A 16,506-nucleotide genomic window follows, 5' to 3' on the forward strand; every position below is an offset into this window, starting at 1 on the left:
CAAGCAGGGCATACGACCATGAAATGTTTCAGTTCCAGGTAGTGGTAGAGGAAAATTACATTAAAGGAATGTGGACTAACCACTGGGTGTATGGAATGGAAAAGATTGGTGCATTGGTGCATATAGTTTAAACAGGTGATAGTGAGTGGGCAGGCTGTATGAAGCTTCACATCTGCTGTGAAAGGACACATAAAATAAAACTCAAAAGCCTGAATAATACAGGGGATTTCAGTATGTACAGATCTGCTATCTTAATTTGGCCACTCCGTTGTCGCAGACAATTATCCAGCGCAGCAGAAAATGCAAATTGTAGTGTATTCAAGGTTTAAAAAGGCTTCTAAAGTTTTTAATTTCCACTTAAAAAAAATGTCAGACTTGATTTGCCCTAATGAAAAATGTATCAGCCCCTACAAACATGTCCCTTAATTATAATCCACATAATCATTTACATGTCTTGTAGCTGCAGGATTATTGTCCTGCTGTGAGAAGCAGGGTGAAATTAAAATCTATAAACATTTCACAATTCAGAATTTTCAGCCAAGTTGTCATGGTAACCATTCCTCCATATTCAATGTAGCGCATTTGCCTTCATAATTACCAATGATTTCATGCAGTCCTGGTGCGTACAGAATGTACAGTGGGTGTGTTTGCTTGTTTGAATTCGTCAACGTCTGCACGTTTGAAGGCATGTGAGTGCAATTGTGTGTGTCCATGTATTTCTTTGAGTGTAGTTTCTTTAGCTGAGCAGCTCCAGGTATGTGACAGGCACTCTCCCTTTCTGGTTCCCTCTCTCGCCAACGAGCCAGTCAGAGTCCATGCCTGGCACTGTGTAAACTGTGATTAGCTGGGAAAAGACAAAACAACATACAGTAGTGTATAAATAGTTATTTAGCAGTGTTAATACAAGTAAACTGTACATGAGCCAGCAATCAGTCCACATATTCTAGCCTGATGAAACTAATCACTGGCGTGCACAAAGAAAGGATTGTGTGCGTGTGCTCACCTCGTCAGCCAGTAGGGAGAGCTCACTGGTGTCGGCAGCGTCATAGTCGTACAGGACCTTGGCCTTGCGTGTGCCTGTGGCGGGGGCCTGTACCTCTTCGATTTTCAGTGTGTCTGTCTCCACAGCGCTGGCAGCGTCCTGGGGTAGGGTGGCATTCCCCTGGGGAGAGGAGCCACCGGAGGCCATGGAGAGACCCGGGTTACCAGCAAACGCGTTAGGAAACCTGCAGAGGTTTAGGGGGAGAAGACAGTCATAAGGTACACAGCACATTCCCTAAGGATTAATAAGACTCCACCATGTTTGACTTAGAAAAGCGGTTAACATAAATATGTTGAGTAAAGGTGACTTCCAACTGTAATCGTCATCAAATGTTACGTACACATCTCCATTGGAACAGAGCATAAGAGATAACAGTGGAGATGGTCATTGATAAACAGCATACACCCATTTGAATAGAGCAAAACATTGCAGCAAAAGAAAGCCAGGCATAGACACCCCAGCTAAGTATGCCCAATATACATGTGTGCATCTACCCAGAGCCAGTCCTCACCTGCCCAGCTCTTTCTGCAGGTCTTGCATGTGCAGGTAACACTGCTTGTAGTAGGCTGTCTGTGCCTCCACAAACTCATGCAGGCATCGCAGGTGGTTCACCTACAGACAACATATCCAAAACACAGACAAGACAACCCCGTTAGAAATACTTGTTCCTCCTCAACATACCCTGTTACCACCATGTTAAAACAGCACAATACAGTACATATGCTAAAGAGAACGGTTATGTGTAGTGGTCATGTTTGTCCTCTCTATACATGTGTGACCTCATGACTCACGTGTGTACTGCTGATGCCCTCCAGCAGGAGTCGTGTGACCTCTGCCTGTCTGTCAAACTCTGTCTGGGCCACTCGAAGTTCATGCGCTGCCTACAGAACAACACAGAATGAGATAACATGTAATTAGGACTGTGGCGGTCACGAAATTAGGTCAGCCGGTGACTGTCAAGCAAATAACTGTCGGTCTCACGGTAATTGACGTTAATTAACAAACATATTTAGCATCTCCTGGTTTCCACACATCATCTACAAGCCACAGATGCAGAACTTTTGGAACATCTACATTTTAAAGTCTAATAAATCCATGTAATATAGCCTACACCTTCACAATAAATCCATTATTTATTGAAGGTCTAAAGAAGCAAGCTATGAAGAAAATGTAGTCTATTTCAGAAGATCAAAATAGCATACTATGCATTGTCCTTGTTAGGTCCTGATCTGCGAGCTACACTAATTTAGCAGACAAGATTTGCTTAGAATTCCGTGGCATTACTTTATAGTTTGAAGAATACAATTGAACAAAGTTGAATAAAATAGAAAGGATATTTTCTCCAAATGATTTGAGGGAGTGCTGGTATTCTGTGTTGAGCGGTTAACAAAGAAATAGGTACACCTATATGCTTAGAGTTATTAATGTAAATGTAGTTGTTCTACAAACGTTGAATGCATTGTAAAGCTGCATGATGCGACTAATGATTTGAAAAAAATTTGCTTGAAGAGCCTGAGCTCTGCTGTTTTTTTTGGACAGGCTGTACACACGATCAGTCTCGATTTTCATAATTTGACAGCACTTGATAATGCCTCGAATTTCATGGCGGCATCCCCTTTGTGTGGCCTTAACGCACCCCCCCAAAAAAAATCCATGCCTTTTGTGGCCAGCGGCCATTGTGCCCTTCTCCCTGAGTGCGGCGCGCGCCGATGAACCTCTCACTCACATGGCTCTCCATCACTTGATTGGATCTTTCTCATAGGCTACAAGTGAAGATAGACACATCGGGGACGCAACTCGCGTGTCCTTATCCAATTCCAAGGTGCATATTGAAGATACTGGAAGAACTGTCCACAGCCAACAAGATGAGTAGGTCTAACGAACAGCAAAAGCACTAGCCTACGTCAATCTACTACCCCCATAGTATAAAAGTTGACCTATTCTATTCTGTGCGAGAAATAAATATTCCAAACATAGTCTGGGACAGTTGTGGGATGTTGCGTAAAAATGTGGCTGACGTAACAGATCAGAACGTTTAGCTTGAAATGTTGATAGACTATTAGGCTATTTCTTCATATTATAAGTGCACCAACGCGCACACGGCAGTAGGCTAAAAGCACAAATGTTCCATGAGCGGGAAAACACCCTTGTCAAAAGTGACCACAAATGTGATTATGCATGTAATGCTTCTATAATAGGTGCATTTTATGGTGAAAATGATCTTCCCCAAACTTGAAACTCACACACTGATTATGTATGCCAGTTAGGCTCTACACCCCTTGTAAAGCAGATTAATGTGCTTCATTTTCAGAAGTTATTTGGCCACTTTAGTTGTGATACAAACCTTATCAAAACATATAGGCCAGGCTACATGAGGTGTGTGACTATGATTAGAAAAAGTCGGCAAGAAATAATAAAAAACATTTTGCCTTATGCTGGGCATCATTTACAAGTGATTATCTATAATTAATTAGTGATAGTCTAATATTGTCACCCATCAGACTATTCTTGATTTAATATTGTCTTTACATACAGTACTATCAAAAGTTTGGACATACCTACTCATTCAAGGGTTTTCCTTTGTTGTTACTATTTTCTACATTGTAGAATAACAGAAGACATCAAAACTATGAAATAACACATATGGAATCATGTATATCAAAAAGGTATATTTTAGAATCTTCAAATAGCCACCCTTTGCCTTGATGACAGATTTGCACTCTCTCAATCTGCTGAGCGCTTGTTGGCTGCTTTTCCTTCACTCTGTGGTCCAACTTATCCCAAATCATCTCAATTGGGTTGAGGTTGGGTGATTGGGGAGGCCAGGTCATCTGATGCAGCACTCCGTCACTCTCCTTCTTGGTCAAATAGCCCTTACACAGCCTGGAGGTGTGTTGGGTCCTTGTCCTGTTGAAAAACAAATGATAGTCCCACTAAGCGCAAACATAATGGGTTGGCGTATCGCTGCAGAATGCTATGGTAGCCATGCTGGTTAAGTGTGCCTTGAATTCTAAATAAATAACCGACAGTGTCACCAGCCAAGCACCATCACACCTCGTCCTCCATGCTTCACGGTGGGAACCACACATGCGTAGATCATCTGTTCACCTACTCTGCGTCTCACAAAGCCACGGTGATTGGAACCAAAAATCTCAAATTTGGACTCATCAGACCAAAGGACCGATTTCCACCGGTCTAATATCCATTGCTTGTGTTTCTTGGCCCAAGCAAGTCTCTTATTATTGGTGTCCTTTAGAAGTGGTTTCTTTTCAGCAATTTGACCATTCACGCAGTCTCCTCTGAACAGTTGATGTTGAGATGTGTCTGTTACTTGAACTGTGTGAAGCATTTATTTGGGCTGCAATCTGAGGTGCAGTTAACTCTAATGAACTTATCCTCTGCAGCAGCGGTCACTGTGGGTCTTCCTTTCCTGTGGCGGTCCTCATGAGAGCCAGTTTCATCATAGCGCTTGGTGGTTTTTGCGACTGCACTTGAAGAAACGTTCAAAGTTCTTGAAATGTTCCTGATTGACTGATCTTCATGTCTCGAAGTAATGATGGCCTGTCGTTTCTCTTTGCTTATTTGAGCTGTTCTTGCCATAATATGGACTTGGTCTTTCACCAAATAGGTCCATTTCTGTATACCACCTACCTTGTCACAACACATCTGACTGGCTCAAACGCATTAAGGAAAGAAATTCTACAAATTAACAAGGCACACAAATTAATTTAAATGCATTCCAGGTGACTACATCATGAAGCTGGTTGAGAGAATGCCAAGTGTGTGCAAAGCTGTCATCAAGTCAAATGGTGGCTACTTTGAAGAATATATAAAATATATTTTGATTTGTTTAACACTTTTCCGGTTACTACATTATTCCATATGTGTTATTTCATCGTTTTGATGTCTTCACAAATATTATTTATAATTACAATAATTAAAAAATAAAGAAAAACCCTTAATAGAGTAGGTGTGTCCAAACTTTTGACTGGTACTATATATTAAATAGTGTGTGGGTGAAATTTGCTTTGAATTAGAATGAACCATTATCATGCACCTGTCTCGAAAAAGGGGCAGGGAGAAAAAAAATACATGTCATCTATGCACTTAAATAGCGATTGGAGGACACTTTTCATAAGGTTCATTTTCATGCAACCCAGGTAGGCTATACTCCTTTTGTAAAGATAAGTAATGTGCTTAATATTAGGAAAGTTGAGAAATAAATATATCATCAGCCTATAGAAAGCTGATGGGAACCTCCTCTTTTTAATAGAGGCCATCACTCTGTTTTCTCACATAATTGCATAGCCTATAGAAATGTTGTGCAACATGAGCTCTCATGAAGTATTTGATTAGATCTTCGATTACATTTGCATTGAAGTCAGAGTGATTAGAGGGACAATAGAGTGCAGAGTACCAGGCAGTTAGAAGGTTGGTAGGCTTGGAGAAGCCTAGTTACCATGACTAAAACAGTCACGTGGAATTTGGCTGCATTCATGACTCGTGACCGCTGGTGTGGCGGTAATACCTACATGTAATATTACTTCACCGCATTGTCTCCTTTATCAGCTGTTTTGTTTGTGTCCACCAGTGTGTACTCTGGGGGATATAACTTGCGGAAAGAGACACTATCTAGAAACAAAGATAGAGTAAAGATATAATTTATTTAGACAGTATGTGAGGACGGTATCCAAACATGTCGTACTCACTTTGTCCACTTCCTCACTCCAGAGCTGAAAAGCCGCAGGACAACAAGAGAGGGGGAGAGAGACACACATTCTGATGACATCACAGGGGAGACACACATTCTTAGATTGAGACTGATGACATGACATTTAACAAACATACATTTTCAACCCAGGGGTGCATTCAAGACAGCAGATTTGACAAATATTCTGTGCTCAGAGTAAATTTGATCTGGATCATTTGAAGTGAAACACCTGTGAAGATCTTCACACTACTTTTGTGGGTGTGTCCGAAAAGTGTCACATAGATAGATAATGGACTTTATCACGCAATCTGCTGATAAAGTGGTTAGAGCGTTGGGCCAGTAGCCGAAAGGTTGCTGGATCGAAACCCCGTCAAGGTAAAAATCTGTTGTTCTGCCCCTGAACAAGGAAGTTAACCCACTGTTCCCCAATAGGCCGTCCATGTAAATAAGAATTTGTTCTTAACTGACTTGTATAGTTAAATAAATAAAATGTTGCTACAAATGCCGAAGCACAGAATTGTCTAGAATAAAAAAAATACGTCTCATAGGGTGTCTTGTATACCAACCCTGGTTGTCATGGGTGACAACACAAAGTTAGACATGATTAACATTATAGTGATTTATACTCCAAGTCGATATTCACGTCATAAGGACCACGCCCACAAATTGGGCAAAACAAAACATTCTTTCCCATTGACCCCATTGTAAAAGAGCCAACTTTGTAATAGATTTTTTGTTATACAAAAATAACAAAACTTACCGAAAAGCTGCTGTATTGTTCAAATGTACATGTAACCAGGTCAAAAATCCCGACCTACAGTTCGCAATGCTCCCATGTAGGGAAATAGAACCTGCAAGAGCCCTGTGGCTTCAGGCTATTCATCATGTGAAATATGGGTCCCGGTGTCCAAGTAGGCTAAACGTAGCGATGTGTGTGGAAAACATTTAAATCACAGGTAATACATTTAACTTGTTTAGTATAGTCAATTTGAAACGCCACCCACTAGTAGCAGCGGTATAGTCCATTTGTGTTGTTGGTGGGGCCACAACGTTCTATTTAATTAAAACTGGGATTATACCATGGAATTGTTGAATACTCAATTCTGATTGGCTAGAAGCACATTCTAGAGCAGGCATTATTTCCCTATAATACACAGAAATATTCAATGGCTATGAAGTTAATTCTTAATAGTCTCTCTGGGACAGTGCATATTGTTGCCATTGCCCTAGCACTAATACACCAGACTCAAATAATCAAAGTCTTGATGAGTTGATCAGCTGAATCAAGTGTGTTAAAAAACAACAATGTGCACCCCTTTGGACCCCCCAGGACTAGCCTCACCAGCCACCCTGATCTCAGCCAGCTTACATAAATGGTTCGTTACACAAATATCTGTGTAGAGAATCTCTCACAAGTTTACGCGAATGGGTCGTGAGATCAGGGTGGCTCGCGAGGCAACCGCAGGACCAGGAAACACTGCTCTAGGACCTCTAGGGGGAGCGGAGCTCTCAACACTTGGCTGTAGTCTCTACCTGCCTGCAACATGACGCATGTGGACACTGTATGGAGAGGCCGATCGAGGTTATGACCACACTGAGGGTCAGCGAGAGTAGGCTACAAGTAGTGTTAGTGTAGCGTGGACTGGCTGTTTAAGCTCCTTACCGCAGATGCACTGGCAGAGAGGACATAATTCCTGGGTCTGGTCTCCTGAAAATCAGGCACAGCCTACAGACATGGCAGAGCAGTTTACACATACAGTATGGCGTGCACCAAACCAAAGAAACAAAATCAAACAAAACAAAAAAAAAGTATAACACAGCAAAAACGAAACCCTTTGTTCTTTGATGTACAGACAAATCTGAGACCGGTCCAAATATCTTTCTACACCTGCATATCTCCTGGTGATTCCCAAGGCGTGTTAGACTAGAAGGTTAATGACTATACAGCATGTGTATATAAACACAGCAGGATGTGAGATCATTGTGTGTACACAGCCTGTCATGTGTCATTGCCCATAAAAAAAACAAAAAGCCGACCTTCAAACATTACGCCACTCTAGCCTCAAACTAGCTTATACTATGTGTAGCCTGCAAAGTATACCTAAACAATAGTTCCTGTCAGAGGCTAAGCTATAATATAATGGAGTAACTGGAATGTTATATACTGGGTGATGAGTTGTTGTTGGTTTGATCTTTAATGTATATTTTATGTAAATGTATGAGCACGTGGAAAATGATTTATTCTTCTGAGGACAATAAATCGAATGAAAGTGTTTCCCGAACTCGTTTTGCTAATTCAGCTAATTCTAATATTCAAAGATGAATTGATTAATGGAAACAGTTGTGTAGTGCTAGGGGGAAAAAAACTCAACTTGCACCACTTGGGGTCCCCAGGACTGAGTTTGGGACACACCGATCTAATATAATAAAATTACTTGCAATTGACTTCTTAATCTTTACATTGGACTGGCCAAATCCCAAAGTAATTAAATTGCTGTACTTTAGGAAATACACTACATGACCAAAAGTATGTGGACACCTGGTAGTCAAACATCTCATTCCAAAATCATGTGCATTAATATGGAGTTGGTCCCCCCCCCCCCCTTTGCTGCTATAACAGCCTCCACTCTTCTGGGAAGGATTTTCACTTGATGTTGGAACATTGGCTGAAAGGAAGTTAGTGAGGTTGGGCGATTAGGCCTAGCTCGCAGTCGGCGATCCAATTCATCCTAAAGGTATTTGATGGGGTTGAGGTCAAGACTCTGTGCAGGCCAGTCAAGTTCTTCCACACTGATCTCAACAAACCATTTCTGTATGGACCTCGCTTTGTGCACAGAGGCAGTGTTATGCTGAAACAAGAAAGGGCCTTACCCAAACTGTTGCCACAAAGTTTGAAGAACAGAATCATCTAGAATGTCATTGTATGCTGCATCGTTAAGATTTCCCTTCACTGGAACTAAGGGGCCTAGCCCGAACAATGAAAATCAGCCCCAGACCATTATTCCCCCTCCACCAAACTTTACAGTTGGCACTAGCATTTGGGCAGGTAGCGTTCTCCTGACATCCGCCAAACACAGATTTGGCCATCGGACTGCCAGATGGTGAAGCGCGATTTATCACTCCAGAAAACGCTTTTCCACTGCTCCAGAGTCCAATGGCGGCGAGCTTTACATCACTCCAGCCGACACTTGGCATTGTGCATGGTGATCTTAGGCTTGTGTGCAGCTGCGCGGCCACGGAAACCCATTTCATGAAGCTCCCAACGAACAGTTATTGTGCCGGCGTTGCTCCAGAGGCAGTTTGGAACTTGGTAGTGATTGTTGCAACTGAGGAGAGACGATTTTTACATGCTACGCGCCTCAGCACTCGGTGGTCCCGTTCTGTGAGTTTGTGTGGCCGACCACTTTGTGGATCAGCCGTTGCTGCTCCTAGACGTTTTCACTTCACAATAACAGGACTTATAGTTGACCGGGGTAACTCTAGCAGGGCAGAAATTTGACGAACTGACTTGTTAAGGTGGCATCCTATAACGGTGCCACGTTATATGTCACTGAGCTCTTCAGTAAGGCCATTCTACTGCCAATGTTTCAATGGGATTGCATGGCTGAGTGCTCGATTTTATACATGTGTAGGCAACGGGTGTAGCTGATATAGCTAAATCTACTAATTTGAAGGAGTGTCCACATACTTTAGTATATATAGTGTAAGTAGGCTAAACAAATACATAAATATTTCAAAATTAGCATGCCTTCATGTGGCAATCACCATGCATACAGGTTTCAAATATCTGATTTGATATTAAGTCTACAACTGCAAGAACATACATTTTCTCCGTACATCTGTTTATTTACTCATGTTATTACAAAAAATATAAATCTAATCAAATGGCTAATACAATGGCTTATCAAATCAGATCTTTGCCCTGAAGGAAAAACTCTGCCAAAAATCTAAACATTTGAAATGCTCTGACAGAATGGGAGCAGGGAATGTGAAGTGAAGCTAGACGTTGGTCATGGTATAACAGGGCAAGCAGGTTAGCAATCAGGACTCAACTCCAATCATCTGCACTCACATGGAACAGGGCCTCTCCTCTCACTACTGCTATCAAATAGGCCTTTGTGATTTAATGAGGGGATACTTTTGGTAATTGGACACAGTTTGTCACGTTGGACTCAAATGAGTAATTTAAAAAGACACTTTTGTTTCACCATTTTCCAAATACTTTTGTGTACTACTCAGTTTTGTTGACTCTAGAGTCATATACGGGTTTGCTCCAGTGTAAATCAAATCAAAGTTTATTTGTCACGTGCCGAATACACGTGCCTACCTTACCGTTAAATGCTTACTTACAAGCTTAAAATTGTTACCATGCCACAAGTTAATTTCACTCACTTTCAAGAGAACTCTAGTCTGTTTTTTCTCTTTCTCTCTTGGCTTCTTATTGAGCTTGGAAGACAAACATGCACTCAACTGGATTTCATGGTGGCAATGAGCATGTCAGAAAGAAAAAGGGAAAATAAAAGAACTAAAAGTGGACAATATTTTACACTAATACTCACTTCTCCCTCACACTGTGAACATAATTAGAACAGAGAAAGATGTTAGTTAGCAGTAGCAGTTCACTCTGAACTGGAGCCTGGTTACATGATGCAGCTGAAGGTGCACAGGGAGAGGTGGTGGAGGGCAGAGGGTAGAGGGGGGACTCACCGCGGCCTTGGACTCTGCTAGTTTGGCTTTCTTCAGCCGTGCTTTACTGGAGTCCAGGTCCAGTCTGCGGTTCTCCAGGAGACGCCTCTCTTTCTGAGACAGAGAGGAGAAGATCAGCACCTCTCTGCACGGCATGACCCCACACATACAGGCTACGTTTAACTTGGCTAGGCCCTAATGCCCTGCTACATCCACACATAAGAAGTAGAGTAAAACCCAAGGTGATGATTAGCATTGTATTAAATCCTGGTCTATACACTGGTCTGCATGCAATCTCACAATGTCCCTCTGAGGCCAGAAAGCCAGACTCACTGAGATGGTCCTCCAGTCTCCTTCCAGAAAGTTCCTGAGTGGGGCAAGGAAGCTGATAGCAGAGGTCTGTAGGAACTCTCTCTGTGCACCGCCTAGTCTCCTCTCACAGTCACCTACCTTGATCAGGGTGCTACCTACAGAACACACAGACACACACACACACACACACACACACACACACACACCATATGATGAACCCACAGACAATATGTGAAATACACAGTGGGCTCCAAAATTACTGCCACCCCTGACTGGCAATGCACAAACAATACTTAAAAAAAATATAAACAATATAATTACAGATAAACTCAAAATACCAACATGTGAGAAATACTGTACTTTATTAATGTTTCAATGGAACCAACCAAAATCATGCAATTATTTAATACAAAATAAAAGTTCATCAAAATCAAGGGTTTCATAATTATTGTCACTCCTCATTTAGTACTTAGTGCAACCACCTCTGGCAAGGATAACAGCATGGAGTCTCTTCCTGTAATGTTTGACAAGGTTAAGGAACACATTTGGAGGGATTTTGGACCATTCCTCTATGCAGATCCTTTCAAGATCCTTCACATTCTTGGGTTTGCGCTTATCAACTGCCCTCTTCAACTCAGCCACAGGTTTTCGAATGGATTGAGGTCTGGCGATAGATAGCCACGGCAGAACATTGATTTTGTCACAGAACCATTTCTGTGTGGATCTTGAGGTATGTTTTGGATCATTGTATTGTTGGAAAGTCCACCTACGGCCAAGTCCCAGCCTTCTGGCAGAGGCAACCAGATTGTCAGCCAAAATTGCCTGATACTTGGTAGAATTCATTATGCCATCAATCTTAACCAGTGCCCCTGGACCTCTGGAATTAAAACAGCCCCAAAACATCACTGACCCACCACCATATTTCACTGTGGGTATGAAGTGCCTCTCCTTGTATGCATCTCTGTTTCGACACCAAATGTGCAGATGCTGTATCTGACCAAAACGTTCATTTTGGTCTCATCTGACCAGAACACCTTCACCCAGTCATAATGTAAATGATATTTGACAAACTCCAAGCCCTTGCATGTCTTGGGGTCAGAAAGGGCTTTATTCTGGCAACCCTTTCAAAGAGCCTGTGGTTGTGGCGTCTGATGGTGCATTTTGAAACCTGGTGACCCCAAGACACCACCAAGGCCTGCAATTCTTTCACAGCGATTCTTGGGGATTTTGTTGCTTCTCACCATCCTCCTCCCTATCCTGGGGGGAAAAAAATGCACTTGCGTCCTCAACCCGTGAGGTTTTCAACTGTTCCATATCTTCTGAATGTTTAAATAATTGCCCTGACAGAGCTCAGTGGTATAATATAATAATACAGAGCTCAGTGGTATATTCAATCGTTTGTGGATCTTCTTGTAGCCATTACCAGATTTATGAAGGTCTACGACCACCTGTCTCGTTTGAACTGCCAGTTCTTTTGTTTTCTTCATGGTGTTGGATGACAAAGGGATATTGCACGTGTTACCTCATTTTTATACCCTAGTGAAACAGGAAGTGATGTAACGGCTCAATATAGTTCCTTAAGACATAGGTAAAGTGGAATTTAATTCCTGGTTTAATTTTGGTTGATGTTATTTTCAATAATCTTTAAGAGTGCCATTAATTGTGAAACCTTGATTTTTGGGGACATTGATTTTTTATTAAATCAATAAATGATTTTGTTGGGTTCCATTGAAAAATGAATAAAGTACAGCATTTCTCACATGTTGGTATTTTGAGTTTCTCTCTATAATTATATAATTAAGTCGAGACCAATAGGACTTGGTAGTGCAACACAACCGGTTTAGGATCTCAAACCTTAAAGCTGCAATATGTAACTTTTTGGGTGACCCAACCGAATTCACATAGACATGTGAGTTATTAGTCTGTCATTCTCATTGAAAGCAAGTCTAAGAAGCGGTAGATCTGTTCTATATGCAATTTTTCTATGCTTCCCCTTCTTAAGTTTCATTTTTGCGTCTTTTTTTACGTGCCCAACTACTTTATACCCGCGAAGAAAGAGAAACGGAAACAGAGAGGGAACCTCTAGAGTAGCAACATTCTTGACATGGCAGAAACTCAAATTTCCCCTTTGAATGTAGGGGTTTCTCCAGATGTGAAACAGACAAAAGGAGTACAGGAATACCTGATGAATAACACCACACAGCAAGGATTATATCATTAAATAGGCCAACTACTTGCGGAATTTGAAGTATGCATACCTGTGTAGGTTACTTGTTGGAAGGCATGGACAGACCGCATTGGTATACTGAGGAAATGATGTTTCTCGACACGTCATTGCTGTGAGGACACACTACTACAGCAGAGTTTCTACCCCCACACACAGAAAGTTACATCACTAAAACCCACAACTGAGAAACAGGCCACTAATGACCTGATTAGAGCAGCCGAGTGCCCATCTAGTTACTATTGCAGGAGAGGAAATAATGGGATTGATGACTGATGTATCGATCTGTATGCCAATAAGGGGTTTCCACATGGGTTTCTACTGCGCCACACAGCTGTCTGCTTTGTGACATGGTGTACAAATGAATTAATTAGAAATCAAATTATTTTAAAACCACTAAAACATGCCTGTTCTTGCTTAGTATAGGTTACTGTGTGTGCAATTTTATTCTTTGAAAAAACAAAAAGGTGACTTATTGGCATCAGCTTGCCATTCTAAAATAATGGAATGAATGTATTAAACAAATCCTTGCTAAGCAGCAGTACTGCAGAGCTCTACATTAAGCTGTACATGGCCCAGCACTCAGGTCTCTGGGACTGAGCTCCATTTCAACTGAAGGAGAAAAGCACCAGACAGGCAGCCTAATAAACTCATTTCTGCATAAACATTCTGCGTATCAGAGCCAAGCCTGCAGCTCTCAACAACATTCACATAGGAGAGAGAGAGCGAACGCGAACTATTGATCCTCAGGACTGCCAGTGAAGGAGAGAGGCCGATTTATTGGCCTGACAGACATGAGACAGCCGGAGGGCAGGGGCGGGAGGAGACCAATTCACTAACGCTCACAACAGCTATCGTCACCAATCTCACTGCTCACTCACCTTAGGGTGAAATCATCAGTAGAAACAAAGGCTTTGGGAAGAGTTCTACACTATAAACTATTGGAAGATGATCATATGTTGAAGCGCAGAAGTTAAGATGTTCACTGTACCCTGTAATTACACCTGCAACCCTGTACATTAAACGGCTGTCATTTAAAATCAATATCCTGTATCAACTATGGAGATCTTTTCTCACAGGGATATACCACAAATGGTTTGAGCCCTTCTTATAGCACAAGGTTGAGGGCACAGGGTGAAGATGTATTGGGTAAGTGTGAAAATGCATTTTCCAGAAAATATCGTTCATGGATTTGACTGGGGCTCAAGGCACGGTCTCGGTTTCCTCTCTCAATAAATGAAATGATCACTGGCCAATCCTCTCAAACAAACCAGATTTTGACCACCTGGGAAGAATAAGTATACACAAAGCCTGAGTACACACCATATGGAGTTCCAGGTCCAAAGTCTTTAGCCGCATCCTGCATGTAATGACCCAGTAGTTCTCCATTATTTGGTCTGGATGGAACCGTTCTGTCAAGCTTCTCATACAGGAACTCCTCAATCCTGGCACCTGCCGATACAAAGAGGGGGGGGGATGTCCTGCTTCAAGAGAGGACTTGCCAAAAACAGTTGTCACAGATGGACACTATGAAAACTAGTCTGAGAATGGAAATTCGTGGGAGAGAAGAATGCCAAAGAAAAGAAAGAAAATGCCCAATATGACAATGTAGAGTATTGTAATTCAACATGGTGGGAATGAGGTGTAGAATGAAGATGTCGTGGAGATAAATGTTATTTCGCTCAGATAATGCCTCTGTAGAGAGACTAACATATTTATCCCACACACGGTAAATGCATGTTTCTGAGGAATGAATTGCTGCATGTTACCCACAAGCCTGAGTCAGTGTCGGGTGTGCATAACACACAGAGCTGTTGAGCTGCTCACTGATAAGTAGGCTACCGCTTGCAATAGAGGATAATCAACAGGTATTCATACCCGCAGAACAAGCGCTAGAACAGACTGGTGCTTGAAAACAGCCAATACTGCATAGAGCATTTGTCTGCTGCACTACAGGCCAGACGGATGAAAAGATTCCACAACAGGGCACTATGGGAGGGAGGGATACTCACCAGTGTGGTCAACTGTAGCATGGAGAATCAGAGAGTCACAGGTTAGAGCACAATGCTCTCTATCACCATGCTACCGCCATGTTTCACATTAAAAAAAACTCATTGGTTTTCATCTAATGTGTTTTTGGTCCTTCTATCCTGTGTGTGTCTGCATTAAGTAGGGTTGGGAGTTGTGGAGGCCTCTGTCCTGATCAGTTCAGTGTGTATGCCGGGCCTTACTTGGGTTGGGCTGCAGCAGAACCTCTGTCTGCCTGAAGATTTTCTCTGTCCAGTTTTTTGTGGAATCGGCACGGCTGAGCAGATTCTCAAAATGGGCATCCAGCTCAGTCTTCTCTACCTGTCCGAACTTTTCTCCTGTGAACTTTGCCAAAATAGACAATGAAATAATCACTTTCACTTCTCTGTGAACAAGGCCTATTGCAGTGACTCAACATCAATAGTGCATTTCCACTGTTTCTGTGTATCATGGTACTTTTCTATAGTGTCCATGGAGCTGCCCTATGCCATGTCACTTGAAGCTTCAACATTATCACTGGTTTAGGGATGCTCTTCACGTCATGTGTCTCCTCATAGGCTACTGGAAACCATCTTACTAAATACCACGCCCTCATAAGCCATGAAACACTACACCTGCTCGTCTCCCAGTCCCTGTCTAATAAATGTTTCACCAGTCTTTTCCCATTGCCAGTATACTCTGCCAAGGGGTTTAGATACAAAATCTGAGAAATCAAACTGAATGGAATTTCTATGGGCTGAACAGACATCCATTGTCAGACAGTCATTGGGAAATCAGTCACACTGTCATTCCCTCGTGACATTTTCATCATGACCTGTTACACTGTCACAATAATGAAAAATGTATCTTGCGTTGGAACGCTTGGGAGTTGGGCAAAGGGGGCACGAAAGGTCACCTCTGAGCCCACAGCTACACCGTACCTGAAAAGCAAAGAAAGACCTCTGCGAAAACACAACTAGCGAACGTCAGCTATAGCATCAAGCTAGCAGTGGCTATCACAGACGGCATAGAACCCTTCCTTCAATATATCGGTCTGTTACAAGCCAAGAAAACTAGCTAGCAGTACTGTACGAAGGCTACTATGAAGAAGGGAGGATAACGTCAGCTGAACCAATGTTTTGTGTAGGATATAGAGGGTATTCTGTCAGTAACGTAAGCTAAAGGATTTGGCAATGATGCCAACTCATGCCGTTTCCAGTTTTTATTGAAGCCAAACGCTACTAGCTATTTCGCGAACATTAGCTAGCTAGCATTTAACGTTAGTCAATTTATAGGAGACACGACATAAATTACCCTACCTGTACAGCTCGTGTGAAAAACACTCCAGCATCCGAAGCTAATTTCTTCACGTTGAAATCCATTATGTAGGAAGTATCTGGCTAAACACACATCTAGCTATGTCCAGGGAGACGTTATTCAGTCAGCGGTATCTGTCACTGTCTCTGGTATCTACACATCATCCTGGAATCATTATTCTATCAGTGATCGTCTACCCATTTTCCA

The 16,506-nt window shown here is 42.1% G+C and overlaps 1 protein-coding gene across 6 annotated transcripts; it reads right to left on the bottom strand.

Moving 5' to 3' along the window:
• Positions 1-716: 716 nt before the first annotated feature.
• On the bottom strand, positions 717-16,502 carry sh3glb2a (SH3-domain GRB2-like endophilin B2a). 6 transcript variants are annotated; one of them, XM_029762513.1, is made up of 13 exons: positions 16,302-16,433; positions 15,207-15,348; positions 14,988-14,999; positions 14,299-14,427; positions 10,773-10,906; positions 10,461-10,553; positions 10,313-10,324; positions 7,417-7,479; positions 5,752-5,775; positions 1,834-1,923; positions 1,554-1,654; positions 1,004-1,226; positions 717-844 (listed from the first exon to the last, which is right to left on the bottom strand). In XM_029762513.1, the coding sequence occupies exons 1-13, from the start codon at positions 16,362-16,364 to the stop codon at positions 737-739; spliced, it is 1,194 nt and encodes a 397-aa protein (XP_029618373.1). In that variant the 5' UTR covers positions 16,365-16,433; the 3' UTR covers positions 717-736. The 6 variants fall into 6 exon arrangements, with proteins under 6 accessions (XP_029618373.1, XP_029618374.1, XP_029618376.1 ...); XM_029762514.1 differs by lacking the exon at positions 14,988-14,999 and having other exon boundaries at positions 16,302-16,502; XM_029762516.1 differs by lacking the exon at positions 10,313-10,324 and having other exon boundaries at positions 16,302-16,502.
• Positions 16,503-16,506: the final 4 nt, after the last annotated feature.

The sequence above is a fragment of the Salmo trutta genome, chromosome 9, assembly GCF_901001165.1.
Source record: "Salmo trutta chromosome 9, fSalTru1.1, whole genome shotgun sequence".
In the NCBI taxonomy this organism is placed as follows: domain Eukaryota; kingdom Metazoa; phylum Chordata; class Actinopteri; order Salmoniformes; family Salmonidae; genus Salmo; species Salmo trutta.

Excerpts from the sequence above, each read along its gene's own strand:
- sh3glb2a (XM_029762513.1), bottom strand. The coding sequence starts at position 16,364 with ATGGATTTCAACGTGAAGAAATTAGCTTCGGATGCTGGAGTGTTTTTC. Across the intron at positions 1,924-5,751 it reads GGAGTGAGGAAGTGGACAAA|GCAGCGCATGAACTTCGAGT; the intron begins GTGAGTACGACA and ends GTTGTTCTGTAG. Across the intron at positions 1,227-1,553 it reads CTGCAGAAAGAGCTGGGCAG|GTTTCCTAACGCGTTTGCTG; the intron begins GTGAGGACTGGC and ends AAACCTCTGCAG.